The sequence below is a fragment of the Malania oleifera genome, chromosome 11, assembly GCF_029873635.1.
Source record: "Malania oleifera isolate guangnan ecotype guangnan chromosome 11, ASM2987363v1, whole genome shotgun sequence".
In the NCBI taxonomy this organism is placed as follows: Eukaryota; Viridiplantae; Streptophyta; class Magnoliopsida; order Santalales; family Ximeniaceae; genus Malania; species Malania oleifera.
The window spans coordinates 86,587,967-86,602,407 of NC_080427.1; the positions used below are offsets into that span (position 1 = coordinate 86,587,967).

Here is a 14,441-nt window from a genome sequence, read left to right on the forward strand (position 1 = left end):
TTAGGGAAATGCTTAACGATTGACAATTTATGAAAAAGAAAGGTTTGGATATTGGATTGGTGCTACATGTGCAAGTGTAATAATGAGACGGTTGATCTTCTTTTTATTCATTGTCTGGTTGCAATGGACTTGTGGGTTGTGGGTTATGGTGTTGGGTTTGTTTGCAGTGAGCTAGGTTATGCTGCAATGTGTAGTGGGACTTCGAGCATGTTGGCAAGACAGATTTGGTTGTTATCGAAATGGGTTTATTTGGTTGATAGTTCCTCATTGTTTATTGTGGTGTTTTTGGAGGGATAGAAATAGTAGGTGTTTTGAAGACAAGGAAAGATCCATTTTGGACCTGAAGCTATTTTTCTTTACAACTTTGATGGATTGGTTGGCTGCTTTGCGATACCAATCATTTTCTTCTGTTTTTGGTTTACTAGATTCTCGTAATTTCTGTTTTTGATTTGTGTACCCCATGTACACTCCTTGTGTACTTGGTGATCATTTTTGATATCAATAAACTTATTACTTATAAAAAAAAAAAACATCTTTAGTCAGTTCTTAACATATCAACATTGAAGGGAATGATTTTTTATATATCTTTTTATGAAGGAGAGGATGAAATTGAGACAGTAATAATCATTTGACTTATCCTGCATAACTATCTCTTGATCTTTTGTTTGGACACAGTCCTAACTTCATGAGCACACACATGAGCAGAAGCCCTTCAAAGGCAAATGATTAAAAAAGTAGTTGGTTTCACTTCCTAATTTTAATTGAAAACCCTAATTTTACTATAGTTTGCATAATTTTGTCATGGGTTATTTAATATTATTATCTATGTTAGTACGCATGCGGTAGGAAGCATATTATGGTCATTGTGATGCATTTGACATATATTATTAATAGAGAGGGGGACTTGCCACCATTGATTAGGTTTTCCAATTGACAGAACATTGATAACATGCTGTCAAAGCATGCCTGAGACCTAAGCCCGAAGTGCCATAGCCACCACCAAAACAAGCCGTGAAACCAAACTTATGAAGATTATAAGTTGTAATATGATAGACTTAGTGGACTTTAGGAAGAGGAGTTTGATTAGGGAAATTTTGACTAGATAATCTCCCAATAATATTCTTATTTAGGAAACCAAGCTTGAGAATGCTGATTTTTTTTGGGGAGGTGGGGGTTTGGGTTGTAAGGAGCATTTGGGATGATGTTGAATAATTGCTATATTTCCTTGAGGGCAGATAGTTGGTCTTGGTCTTTTGATTATTTAGGGGTTTATTCTTTCAAATCCTTTTGTGATTTTATGACCCGTTCTAATTTTACTTTTCCACTCCATAAAATAAAATATGGAAGGCCAAACTTCCCCCCAAAAGTTAAGGCTTTTATCTGGTTGGTTGTGCTTAATAGAGTCAATACCAACAACTTGCTGCAGAGTAGGGGACCATTGAACACTTTCTCCAGATGTTTGTGTTACATCATCCCATTTAGTTCTGCACTGTGATTTGCCTGGAAATTGTGGAGTAAGCTATTTGATTTATTGGGAGAGCTGTGTTTGCTAGAAATGGTGAGGAATTTTTCCCTTTTAGGTTTTGGAAGAAGAAAGGATCTGGCAGCACTTTGGAGATGTGCTTATTTTACAGTTATGTGGGGTTTATGGTTGGACTGTAATGCACATATTTTTTTGGGGAAGAAGATGAATTCTTTGCTGGTTTGGAAGAATATTCATTGCCTGGTTTCACTTTGGCGTGTTGGCTATGGGTGGAGTGACTTTTCAGATATTTGACGGGATTGGTTCTATTTGTTTGCTTGAAATGTGTTTTCCGTTAAATTTTCCCCTTTTCTGTTTTTTTTTTTTTTCGGTTTTTTCTAGGAAGATGTATTGTTGTCCTCTTTTTACATTACTTTTAATGAAAATTACTTCTTTTGCTATCCCACACCACTCCATCCCCTCCCCCCCCAAAAAAAATTTAAAAACACACAGAGAAGTATGGGTGCAGGATTGCCAGAAAGACTCATTGATTATCTCTCTGGAACTTGATGGAATTTCAGAATGCACACATTAGTATGTCAAAGTCCTAACACTATTGACATAATCCACATTGTACTTCTTGAAGCACTTTCAAAAACAATGAGGAGATGTGAGTGTCACTGAGTACTTTGTGGAGACGAAGCTCAATCATAAAGAGCTCAACATTGTGCCAACCCATAACAACTGACGTCTAGGAAAGGTGTGTGGATGATATTCAAAGGAAAGTTGGCAATGTGGGGAACAAGTCTACTGGTAAGGAAAGGAATTATGAGAGGGTTTATGCACACTGGGTGGACAAATGAGGTAATTTTGATGGGACTCTGAAAAATTTTGCGAGAAGTGCTGAAGGTACTTAGTCATTGTGTAATCTCCATATACTAAGAAGGGAGATGCAAACGTGAGGAGTAGCAGGGGCAAGGACAAGGAAGATGGGGTGATGCGTTGGATAATGATAGTGGTAACATAAAGTGAGTTTGCCTATGACAGCGGTTTGCTTTTGAATGAGATTTGGGAACAATGTGGTCACATTTGTGAATCTGGTTTACTTGGAGATATATCTTGCATGCTGCCATCTTTGGTGGAAGGCTTAAACGACAAGGTTAATGGGAAGGATTTAGAAGCTCAGCAGTGGTTGGATGAATTGAGCTTTGGTTATCTTATCTTGGAGGAAACAAAGTTCGTTTGGATGGGGGTAAAAAGAAGTTGAAGAAGGGTCAACACGAATTAATATATCTGAAGTGCTTGATAAATTATGATGGAAATGCCTTGAAGAGCGGTTTTCTTACTTGAAAAATTCTTAGTTAGGTTTTTTTATTTTTATTTTCCTATTCTCTTTTCTCTTGAGTATTGCTTGTCCTTTTATAGGTTGTAATCCCTTTTGCATCTAGGAATATAACTTATTCTATTTATTATGAAAAATAGCATATTATTTACTATTTATCAGTAAATTTAATTTTAATAACTTAGTAAAAAAGAACTTGGTCAATTAATATTTAATTTTTAATATTGTTAGTGAGTAATTTTAATTACTACATAATATATATTAGTTAGTAAGAAGGTTTATTTTTTTAACAATATTTAGTACAATAGTTTAGTTTATAAATAAAAATTTAATAACTAACTGCATATAATTACTAATTGCATCTATTTACTGTTAATACAAATTGTTAGTAAATATAATTTAATGATTTACTAATATTTATAATTTATTATTAATTACATATGATGTAATGAGTCTAATGACTTAAGTACATACTACATTCTATGTAATGACCAAGTACATTGTGCATATAACATAGATATACTAACATATATTATTATTATTTTGCAAAAATAATGAAATTAAAAAAATAAGCTTAAAAATTAGGAATGTTAAACAAATACTGGAAAATTGTTGTAGATTTGGTGGCGTTGGAGAATTTAAGCTTAATCAAAGACAAGCAAGGGGAAAAATGCCTTCTTACTTGAGAGAGGGATATCTTTGTGGAAATCAAGAACTCTCCAAGAAATCCTATTGATTTCTTGTTTTTGATGCAATCAGAGTAGAAGAAGGTTAGGATTTGGATTTCTGAGTTAAATCAAGCATTGATAACACCAAATTGGAAGAAAAACTAGAGCTTGTGGGGGATTCATAGCAACTACATAAACTAGGCAGTGCTTTAACTTAAGTTTGAAACCTAAAATTTGGTTTTCCAAGCCAAAAATTGGTTGATATATGTTGGAGGAAGGTGGAGGTAGGAATAAAGAAAGATGCAAACAGATGAGAAATAGATGGAGATGGGCTTGAAAGCCCTATTGGCATCGTCAAAAGCTAACATGCCTTAACAGAATGTTGTCGGTAGAAATGAATGCGCGATGACTGGCACAGTAGTGATTCAGCCAATAACGGTTTGCTTTTTCTTTCTCACTGCAAATGCAGGCTGAAATGGGATTGACTGTCAGATTTTTCGTTATGAAATGCATACAACCGTTATTTTAAACCATGCTTTGTGTACTACCTACAATTACATGTGCTTATAACAACTCTGTGGAGCAAGATGCTTGTTTTCTAAATGTGTAGTCTTTTATTTGTCACATCTATGCATTGCATGCTAAGGTTAGGTAGACTTGTCATGAGAATATGCATTATAAACTTCTTATTGATTGTGAATTGCACAAATAAGGATTGTAATGTGGGTGAAGGTGATTTTTAATGATTTGCTTCTATCAAAATGTTGTCATAGGATTTCCTTCAAGAAACTGCATTCTAATGTGGGTGAAGGTGATTTTGTAATTGTTTACCTCTATCAAAAATGTTATCATAGGAATTCCTTCAAGAAACTTCATGTATATGCTGTTGGCTCATTCTTTATGATTAAGTGTTCTGCTGTTCCTCATGCACTGTCCATTTTTCCTGCCAGAGGATGAGGTTGAGGCTATTTTGGACGATGAGTTTGTGGCTCTTCTCAGGGAGGTTTTTGTCAATATTTGGAGGGTGTGATGGTCCATGGGGCTTAGGAGTTTTCTTCTAGAGGAATTTTCATTGCCGTAGTGCATGGTTGTAAGTTGCCTTCCTTGGATCAGCTGAATTGCTACTAAAAATGTTGAATTCACTAGAGCCGTTGAGAATTTTGTCTGCAGCATTTTAGGGGAGGAGTCCTTGTGCAAGTTTATTCTAATTTTTGGTGGGTGGGAGGGATATGTGTTTGAATCCTTCATTTTGTGACCTTTCTAGTTGCTGGGGACTTTGGAGTTTGATAGGGAGGTAGCTGTTGTGCGTTATGTAGATGTATGAATGCCTGTAGAATGTAGGGCTAGACCTCAGCTGTCCTTGGGTATATGCAAGCAATTGCGAGACAGGCATGTTCCAATCGGGCACCTCACCAGAAGACAGACGACAACATTGATGAAGTTGAATGCTGAAGGCAATTGAGGGTTAAATAAAGCATTAATGCATACCTGAATGGAGTTGCAAGCACAAAAGCCGTTACACTTGAACCACCTTCTGTTCGACAACATAGAGAATCGGAATATTGCAACTTCTCTCCATTTCCTTTTCTTTTTATTGAATTGAATCCCTCCTATCTTAGTGTGCCAAGCATGAAGAGATGTCAAGTCAAGGGGGTATAAGCAAGAGCTGTCCTATGGAATAGAGTCTTTCTTTGCCGGCCTCCTTCCTTCTTCTTTGATCACTGGTATCTCTACTTATATGTATGCGATTACCGGGTCAGCTATCACCATATCTCATTGTTGAAAATGACCCACCTAACCATGCAATACAGCCTATCTTGATTCTCTCTCTCTTTAACCTTCCCATCTTGCTTTCTTCTGAGCAGTCACTGGGATCTTATCAAGTCCCAATGTCATTCACGAAGGGAAAAGAGACATTTACATTATATACAATGACTTTTTGATCACATCCCTAGCTAGTTTGATAAAGACAGATGGAATTGGCCCACAAGGAGTGTCTGTCCAGATACTCATTTGTGATCCCACCCTTTCACTCTTGTCTTTCAGTTCCATTCATTGTTATGTGTGCGAGAATCCATACCATTGAGATGTCAGTGGTCAAAGAAAGAGAAGCTTTGAAGTTCTATACCTGCTCTACTGTTCATTCAAGCTAGCCTTCCTGTCTAATCGCACTGTCAATATGAGAAAATTTGAATGCATTCTTTTCTAAATTAGAAGTTGAAGGGTACAATGCAGCATCTCTATGCTCTTGTCAACTGATTAAGATAATTTCTTGACACTCTTAGATGCCCATCTTCATAGTCTGAGGTATGGTTTCGTAAGTAGGAAAACGATGTTTAAAATTTATGTACAAACTGCTGCCATGAGTGTTTAATTAAGGATCAATTGTTAGGAGTTGCAGCCTCAATCAGTCTTCATTATGGCTACGAAATTTGGTCGTTTCTGAATACTCTTAAATTGCGAGAGCATTATTTCTGAAATGCAATTTCTTAAATGAGTAATACTTCTACAGTATCATATCTGGCTTGGATATCTTTATAGCAATGTCTTAAAAGGTGAAGGCATAAGGTGAGGTGTTCTAACCCTTAAGAGGCGAGGTGTAAGCCTTTTGATAATTCTTTTTTAGATAAAAATATGTAAATAAATTACATATATTTTAAAAATAAAGAAAAATTACAAAAATCACAAATATAATGTTAAAAACAAAATCAAATATAATTTGCAAACTCCTTGTTGGGCATTCAAAAATTGCTAACTTGAATTCAATTCATAAATCATGACAAGAGATAGCTATAACATTACAAAGTTCAAATTATTTTCAAGATCTAAGATGCAACTCTAAATTATTTTGGAAGGGTTGAGGTTCAAGAGTTTTAAAAATCAACTCATTTTAGAATATTCCTTTTTTATATACATGGAGTTAAAATTTTCTAGCCAAATCTAACTTGAAATTCACAGACCCAAAATGCGCAAGTCTCAACTAAAAAGGCACAAAAGACGTGCCTTTTGTACTAATACGTAAGCATTAGCATGTAATGCATTAACCTTTTTGAGATTTGGAATTTTGAAGTGAGCCTCAAGGCGTATTAGGCCTGACTTGCCTTGAGGTGAGCCTCAAGGCGAGCCTTGATTGAGTCTTTTAAAACATTGCTTTAGTACCCATTAGATTATAGTAATTTTTTATTTTCAATATTGTTCTCAATGAATCATTAAATGTCTATTTTGTTACTTGTTAGCATCATTTTTTTGGGGTATTCCCGCCAAATTATCTTGATACTGAAGCACTTATGTTGTCCAACAGGTGGTTTGGAATCCAGCTGAATCCTAAGTTTATGAGTCTGGACATCAAGTATGCAATCCAGTATTCAATTTTTGTGCATGTCTGGCAATCCATCGTTTTAGGATCTTACTGTATATCATTTATTTTTAATGTCTCAATGATTTTCTCAATTTATTTTTTGATACCCCAAAAAAAATAAAACATTGAGAGATTCTTCAATTCCTTTTCATCGTAATTAATAGTGAACTAAGATTATCAGTTCTCTTTGAACATCTTTGTAAGATAATAAGATTTGTTAAGCATAAACCCATCCACATGAATTGGTGTTTCCCTTGCTAGCCTTATCATTTGACATTGCTTTGGGAGACAAACCCTGCCACATACTCAGCTAACTTTACTTTCTTTATCAGTTAAAAAGAGAACCCCTCTCAATCTACCGTAGTGGTATCTTAAATATGCGAAGCATTATCTAATGATGAATTGCATTTGCATCTACAAATTTTGTCTATTAACAAACCAATATCTCACACCAAAATTGCTATTGCAATCTTTATCTCCACTAGACATCCTTCCAACTGTTCCTCTCATCTATTTTGCCACTGTTGACATTGTTTTCTCAGGAATATTATTTTCTTTTCCTGACTATCCATTAGCAAAAACTTCACATCTTCATTCCTATTAGGAGTTTTCCCTGTTCACCGTTCTGGATGCTTCCTTCTGTTCTTAAAAAAATTTATGCAGTTCAGCTACTGATTGCAACGCTCTAAGTGGATGTTTGGTTCATGGAATGTCTACTCTTAAGAATAGAATGGAATTAGATGACGTGCATTAAAAATTATATAGGGATATAATAATTTAGAAAAAAATCAATATGTAAAAGCTTGCGTCATTCCATCTAACATGGAATAGGATAGGAATAGACATTCACATGATGAAATTTGGGCTTGTCATTCCTTGTTTATTATATGTTATCTATTCATAAAAAATTTTGCATTATCATTTGCTTTACACTTCTTTTATGAGCAATCAGATCCTTATATTACAACTACTCTATTCCTACAAGTAGACTCGCTGAACCAAATGCACCGAAATGCAGCAGCTTCCTTTGTACCAATAACTTGACTTTAACTACAAGAGTTGCATTTTCCCTTCTGTTGACCCCCATTTTGATGACCTGCCTGATCGATAAAGAAACCTGCTGATTGTTCCCCATTTGAAACTGACTACGTGCTGCTGTCAATAAAGAAATCCTCTTTCCATCAAGATCTACACCAACATTTCTCAGCTGCTCCGTAAACTTTTAGGTGGTTAGCATCTGTGATTCTACCCAAGTTGGCCTACAATCTGTAATGATTGATTTCAGAGAGTTCTTTGATTGAGCTGACACCTGGGCTTCTCTCATTCATCCATGTTGCCACTTTCCTCTGAAGGATTGCAGGAATCCCTATGATGCCAGAAATTCCTTACTGAAGCAACTATCTTAGAAGGGGAAACACTGCTGCATGTCTGATTGGTGACACAATTCATCAAGTTTGTATCCTTCCTGGTGTTTGGAACACAAACTTGAACTGCATTGCTGAGGACAGAAAAAACCTTTCTTTGTTGAAGTGGGCTGTTACAAGTTTTTCCTTTGTGTTGGCCTGTATTCCTAGGGGCAGACCCCACATTTATATCATTTGCGACTTCATAACCTAAATATGGTATATGGCTTGAAACCAAAATCACCTTTATGCCCAAGACATATCTAACAAGCTAAGCTCAATGCAGTCAATGTCTATCAAAATCAGACCCAAAAGCACCAGAGCCCATGTAATCCCCCTCCCTTTTTCCTTTCAATTCATGAAAAAAGCCTAGTTTAGTGGTCACTCCATGAAGTCTTACTTGACCATTCGAGCAATTCTTCCACCACTTGTAACACTGTAGGCACTGATGGAGGATCATTTGCGGTGAATTCTAGTCTATCATATGCTGTTTGAAGATTTTGAAATTATGGATTTTATATAATTTGGGGATATTTGTTATTTTAGTAAATTTTAATTACTTTCGGGTTATTGTATGATTTTTGACTGTTTTGGGGTTATAAATATAGGCTTACGATGTAAGGTGAAGGAACTTTTTTTTGGATGATTTATTGAGTCTCATGTTAATATCTCTTTCTCAAGTCTTCTCTCTCTCTCTCTCCCTCCTCACTTCTTCTTCTTCTTCCACCTTCTCCTTCCTTTCTCTTTCCTCTTCTCTTCTTTGTTGACTCTTTCTTCTCAGTTCTCTCCCAATTTTCTCTTTCTAGCTTGTCTATATCTCTATGTTTTCTCTTTCTTTGTTGCCGTCCTACATCAATTGGTGTCAGAACATGCTCTGTTCCAGAAATGAATCCCTCTGTTGCCACCACTATAGAAAAGGCCCCTTTTCCATCCATCCTGTCTCCATCCCATGCCGTCTCATCTACTGGTTCAAGCAAAGACACCAGAACACAAACTGTTTTTTTCCTTAAGCAAACCCCTACTCTCCAAAACAACCAAAAGAAAAGAAAAATCCTAAATCCTATCCCTTTCCCTTTCAGCAGAGACTTCAGGAATCAAAATCTAGCTCTTTTCCTGTCAATCAGATCACCATAAATCTGTAGAAAATTGTTGCTGCTGCAAGGAACAGAAAAAAAGGAACTCATTAAAAAGAAAATTTGCTGTTCGCCTAATACAAAGAAGGCTCCAATGAAAAAAAAAACTTGTTGCTGCTGCAAAGATTAGAAAAGGAGCAGGAGATTGGAGAAAAGGAAAAAAAAAAGATTGCTGCTGCTGTTGCTTTTTCAAACTTGCACCAGACTAGAAGTTTCATCACAAAAGAGTCCGTCAGAACTTCTGCGAGAACTCTGTTGGTCCGAATAAGCGCTGGTGAGGGGCGGGGGGGGGGGGGGGGGTTGTGAATTGTGTGGTTTTCAAAATTAAAACTTGTTTAAATTCTTTTAAATCAAAATGAAGATTAAGATAAACCCAATCAATATTAGTAAATGAGATAATGCAATTCAAGCACAGCCACACAATAATCACAAACTAACCTAATAATAAAACCACACAATCAATAGAGGGAGAGATACCAGATTTACATTGGTTCAATTACCAGATCAACATCCCCTTCCGAAGCAAATCAGCTCGAGTATTTTCACTATGATCAGTTATCAATTGCACTTTAGTATCACTTTGTCAGGATACCATCCTTACCTCTCAAACACTCCCTTGGCCCACGCCAATCGTCATTACAACAATACTCAGGACACCCAATCCCCATGGGTAACTCCCCAAATACAAAAGAATAGAAAAGTTTAGTCCAAAGGTTCTTTTCTAGCTTACCTAAGATTATTCTTATACAAAATCAGTGAGACTAGAGAGGCTCAAATAGGTCTCAACCTATTAGGATGATTTTACAATGAGTTCACTTGAATGAGAAATACAATAGAATGTAAAATCTCTTTTAGAAAGAAAAAAAAAAGTGAGTTTTAGCGAATGTATTTCAATTATCCTTGAAGCTGGACGAGACGAACACATCATTATATAGTTATTAGCAAAGCTCATTTGAATAGATGCTGGCTTCAACGTTTTAATAGCATTTGGCTTGAAATAAATCTTCAAAGGACATTTTTTGGTGAGAGATGAAACACTAGAACAACATGATATTCAAGATCTAAACTTTCAAGAATAATAATTTGATTTCCAAGAACTTAAAGTCAAGCTTTTGATTCAGCTAAATATTTAAATGTTAAGAACTCAATAAACTCAATTTTTATTTGATAGATAATCAAGAAAATAATCATGATTCAATATCGAAAAATAATTAACAGAAATAATTTACAATATAAACAAGTAGCTTCAATAGATGTCTCATGAGTCATGTGTAAAAGCATCTGTTAAAACATTTTTAAATGTCTGTCAAAGCATCTATAAATGCATCTATCAAAGCATCTGTTGAAGCTTCTATTGAAGCAACTATTACTAACACAATCGAGATATAATACAATATCATTTCATGCACATTAGTCAGATATATAAGTTTTGTCAAACATCAAAATCTAATTCTGACGTTCTCCTGCTTTTTGATGATGAACAAACTTTAAACATCATGCTCCCTCTCAATATATGACAAAAAATATATATAGTAAGCTGCCCTTTACGTTATGCATGAAATTACCCATATCAACGCCCCATTAGCAATCATATCATCATATTAGCATATCATCATAATTGGCTAACACATTTTCATCTCACACGTTTAAACAGAGTAAAACAAATTATTAATGCATAATATTCCATGAAATTCTCTGCCCTTTTGAAATTAACAAAAAGAAATAGAGAAACAAACAAACAACAACAACAAATATGTTTATACAACCCAGAATTGTTTAGAAGAATGAGAAACATCCATCAGTAAGCATCATCACCATAAGAAAGTGGTTGGGGTTGGACCAAAGCTAGAATTTCTTCATTTTGCTTTAAGATCTTCTCTAGAATTTCAGCATTCCTAGCCGTCATTGCTTATAGATTACCCACCTTGTTTGCCGAATCTGACTTCTTATCTGTAATATATTGCTTGCCTCGAATATCCTGGATGTGGGCATACACATGAGGCTGAATAGCAAATCAGGATCTAGCAGAAGTGGATGGAATAGATGCAGAGGGCATTGATGTAGACTTTGTAGTATCTTTCTTCCTAACCTAAGTTGATTCAATCTTAACAAACTTCATAGAAATAAGGATTGGAATTGGTGGACCTGCTGGGAACATGGTTAGGTTGAGTTTGTCCTTAAAGACTAAGACGTATGAGTTAAAAAAATTGCTGTCTACAATTAGTTATGGGCATGGTTATGAAAATACCAATCTGGATCATGCGATTCTACAATATTACGATTTGTACTTGCCCAATCGGTCTAGATCTTTAGTAGAATCTTAATAAAGTAGGATCTTAGGATCATGATCCTACCAATCCTACTTTTGCAATGGAATATGGATTTTTCCTGTTTAGGATTTTAAAGAAAAAGGCCAAATATATATTTTTATTGGCCCAAACACTTTACTTTTGCAATAGACACAAACTTTAGTCTAGTTGGCTCAAACGCATTAAAATTAGGGCAAAATAACCAGCATGCTCTAGGATTTGTTCGATCCAAGTCAAGAGAGCAGTTTAGCATCTCTCGAAAGCTCTCTTCCTTCAAAATGGAAAGCTCTTTGGGAGCTTAGAGTTCTTGATAGACTGATCCCAGGTTGTCTATTACTAGGCTTGGACTGTTCCTTCTTCCAGCAATAGTAGAGGCTGATTGTGAGCTTTGACATTAGCAGAGAACTTCAACAAATAGGGAGTTGCACAGTTAGGCTAAGAGCTTAAAGTTGCAGGCCTGTAGCATTTATGCATTATTTTTGTAGGTTTTTTTTTTTTTCTTTTTTTTTTAACTTTCTTCCTCTTCTTTTTCTCTTATTATCGACAAGGCAGACATATCTTTTTTCCTAGAGCAGAGAGCATATAACTTTCTTTTTCCTCGTCTTGTCTTTGTGACTAACAAAACATTCTTTTTCTTCCTTCCTTCTTTTTTCCCTGCTTCTTGTCTTCTTCTTCTTATGGTTTGATGACAAAACCACAGAAACTGAAAATTTTCATCTGTTCATTGAATTAAGATTAGCAATTTCTTCTTTCTTACTCTCTTTGGTTTATTTTTGCTTTTCTTTTTAATTATAATTATTAAATAAATAAGATAGCAACAGGCTACCCTTTGTAGAGCACTTTGCAGTTCAGGCTGTTCATATTTTCTTTTTTAGTGTCAAAATTGTTAAAATAAAAACCTGCCAGGTGCTAGCTAGCAAGCTAGCAACATTCCTGCAATTTGTTTTAATTTCTTAAACTTACTACCAAGTTTTTAGGATCATTTTATTAAGAATTGTCATAAATTGCCAAATATGTAAATTTTTAATTTACTTTACGTTGTAGGTAGAATTTTACGATCCACGATTTGATCCAATGATCTAATCTTGCGCACCCTTCCAACAATCCTATGTAGGATCCCGATTCTAACAACCTTCGTTATTGGGGTGGTAAAGGTTTCAGGAAGGGTGGCAAGGTGTCACGAGCTAAGCTTGTTCAGGGCATTATGCTTGCCTGTGACCGCTTGTCTCGTGTGTTTGGGATGGGTTTCCATCATGTAAATACTAGTGTAGGGTTATTTTCCAGTATTTATTTCATTGTAAGACAAATAAGGCAGTATGACTCCTCGGTCACGTTGATGTTTCCTAGTGCCAGAGTGAGAATAGCCCAGAAAGCTCTTTAGGGGAGGGTGAGTGTTCATCAGTCATTGTAAAACTCACTAGCAATTGTCAACGTGCTTAGCCTACTTGCCTCCCTTGCTAAGTACAACATGTCAACGGAGGATTTGTTAATGAATTACGTTTGCTTCAATGTTTACTGCTTGGTTGCCACGGCTTTCATGAATTGATTATTATTTCTGCTGCTATCTGAATGAATGTTAATGAAAGTGCTTTGTGGATGAATGTTGGTAAACGATAGGCTGGCTAGTTAAGCAAGAGTGCTTTAGCTAGCGCCGCACGGCCCTTCACAACGGTGTGAAAAAGGCGGACCATGACATTTGGTATCAGAGCCAAGTCAATGACACTTGGTGAGAGCCCAAGGTTGAGTTGCTACGTGAAGTCGATTGCCTTCGTTGTTGGATTTAGGAAGCTTTGGTAAGTGACCATGGCACCAAACACTGCTAAGAGGATCAGCGTGCTGGAAGCACAGGTTGAAGAGACAACCAACACTATGGCCGCGGAGGTGGCCCAGATGAGAGAACTTGTTGATGAGGTGATGGGATCACAAAAACATCAAGCAGGTTTGATAGGTGACATGTTAGAGGACTTTCGCCACACTGTGGAAACTTTGCAAGCCCGGATGGCAGATCTGGATGCAAAGGTAAATGTGATGGTTCTTGCTATGGGGAACTCCAACGCTCCGGGAGTTAGCAAAACAAGGTTCCAGAACCCAGGACGTATGGGGGTGCCCGAGATGCCAAGGAGTTAGAGAACTTCTTGTTTGATGTGGAGCAGTACTTTCGCGTTGTGAGGATGGCCTCAGAACAGGCAAAGGTGGATACTGCGACCATGTACTTGGTTGGTGATGCCAAACTGTGGTGGTGTACCAAGTATAGAGAAATTGAAAATGGAAATTGTGTAATTGATAGTTGGGCAGACTTGAGGAGAGAGCTCAAGGCCCAATTCTTTCCTGAGAACGTTGAGTATAATGCAGGGAGAAAACTGAGAGATCTCAAGCATACGGGGTCAATCAGCGAATATGTGAAACAATTTTCTGCTTTAATGTTGGATATTCGGGATATGTCGGAGAAGGACAAGTTGTTCTATTTTCTTGAGGGGATGAAACCGTGGGCAAGAACTGAACTTCATAGGCAAAGGGTTCAAGACTTGTCAACTACACAAGCGGCTGCAGAACGCTTGACAGACTACGCTGGTGATGAGACCGCTTCGTCCAAACGGTTTGGCGGAGAGGGAAACAATGGAAAGTCTTTCAAGAATGGCAAACCCAAGAGTGGGGGAGCCGACTCTAAATCATCAACCTCACAGGAAGCTTCGTCGTCTCAAGGGTTCAACACACCCAATGGAAAGGGGAAGAGTAAAATTGAGTGTTTCTTGTGTCGAGGTCCTC

General features: G+C 36.5%; 1 protein-coding gene across 2 annotated transcripts in view; it reads left to right on the forward strand.

Moving 5' to 3' along the window:
* LOC131168441 (delta(14)-sterol reductase) overlaps positions 1-14,441 on the forward strand; it is a 106,522-nt gene that overhangs the window by 24,734 nt on the left and 67,347 nt on the right. For both annotated transcript variants that reach the window (XM_058127868.1, XM_058127869.1), the window contains exon 6: positions 6,774-6,821. In XM_058127868.1, the coding sequence (XP_057983851.1) occupies positions 6,774-6,821 (48 nt within the window). The remainder of the gene's footprint in view (positions 1-6,773; positions 6,822-14,441) is intronic.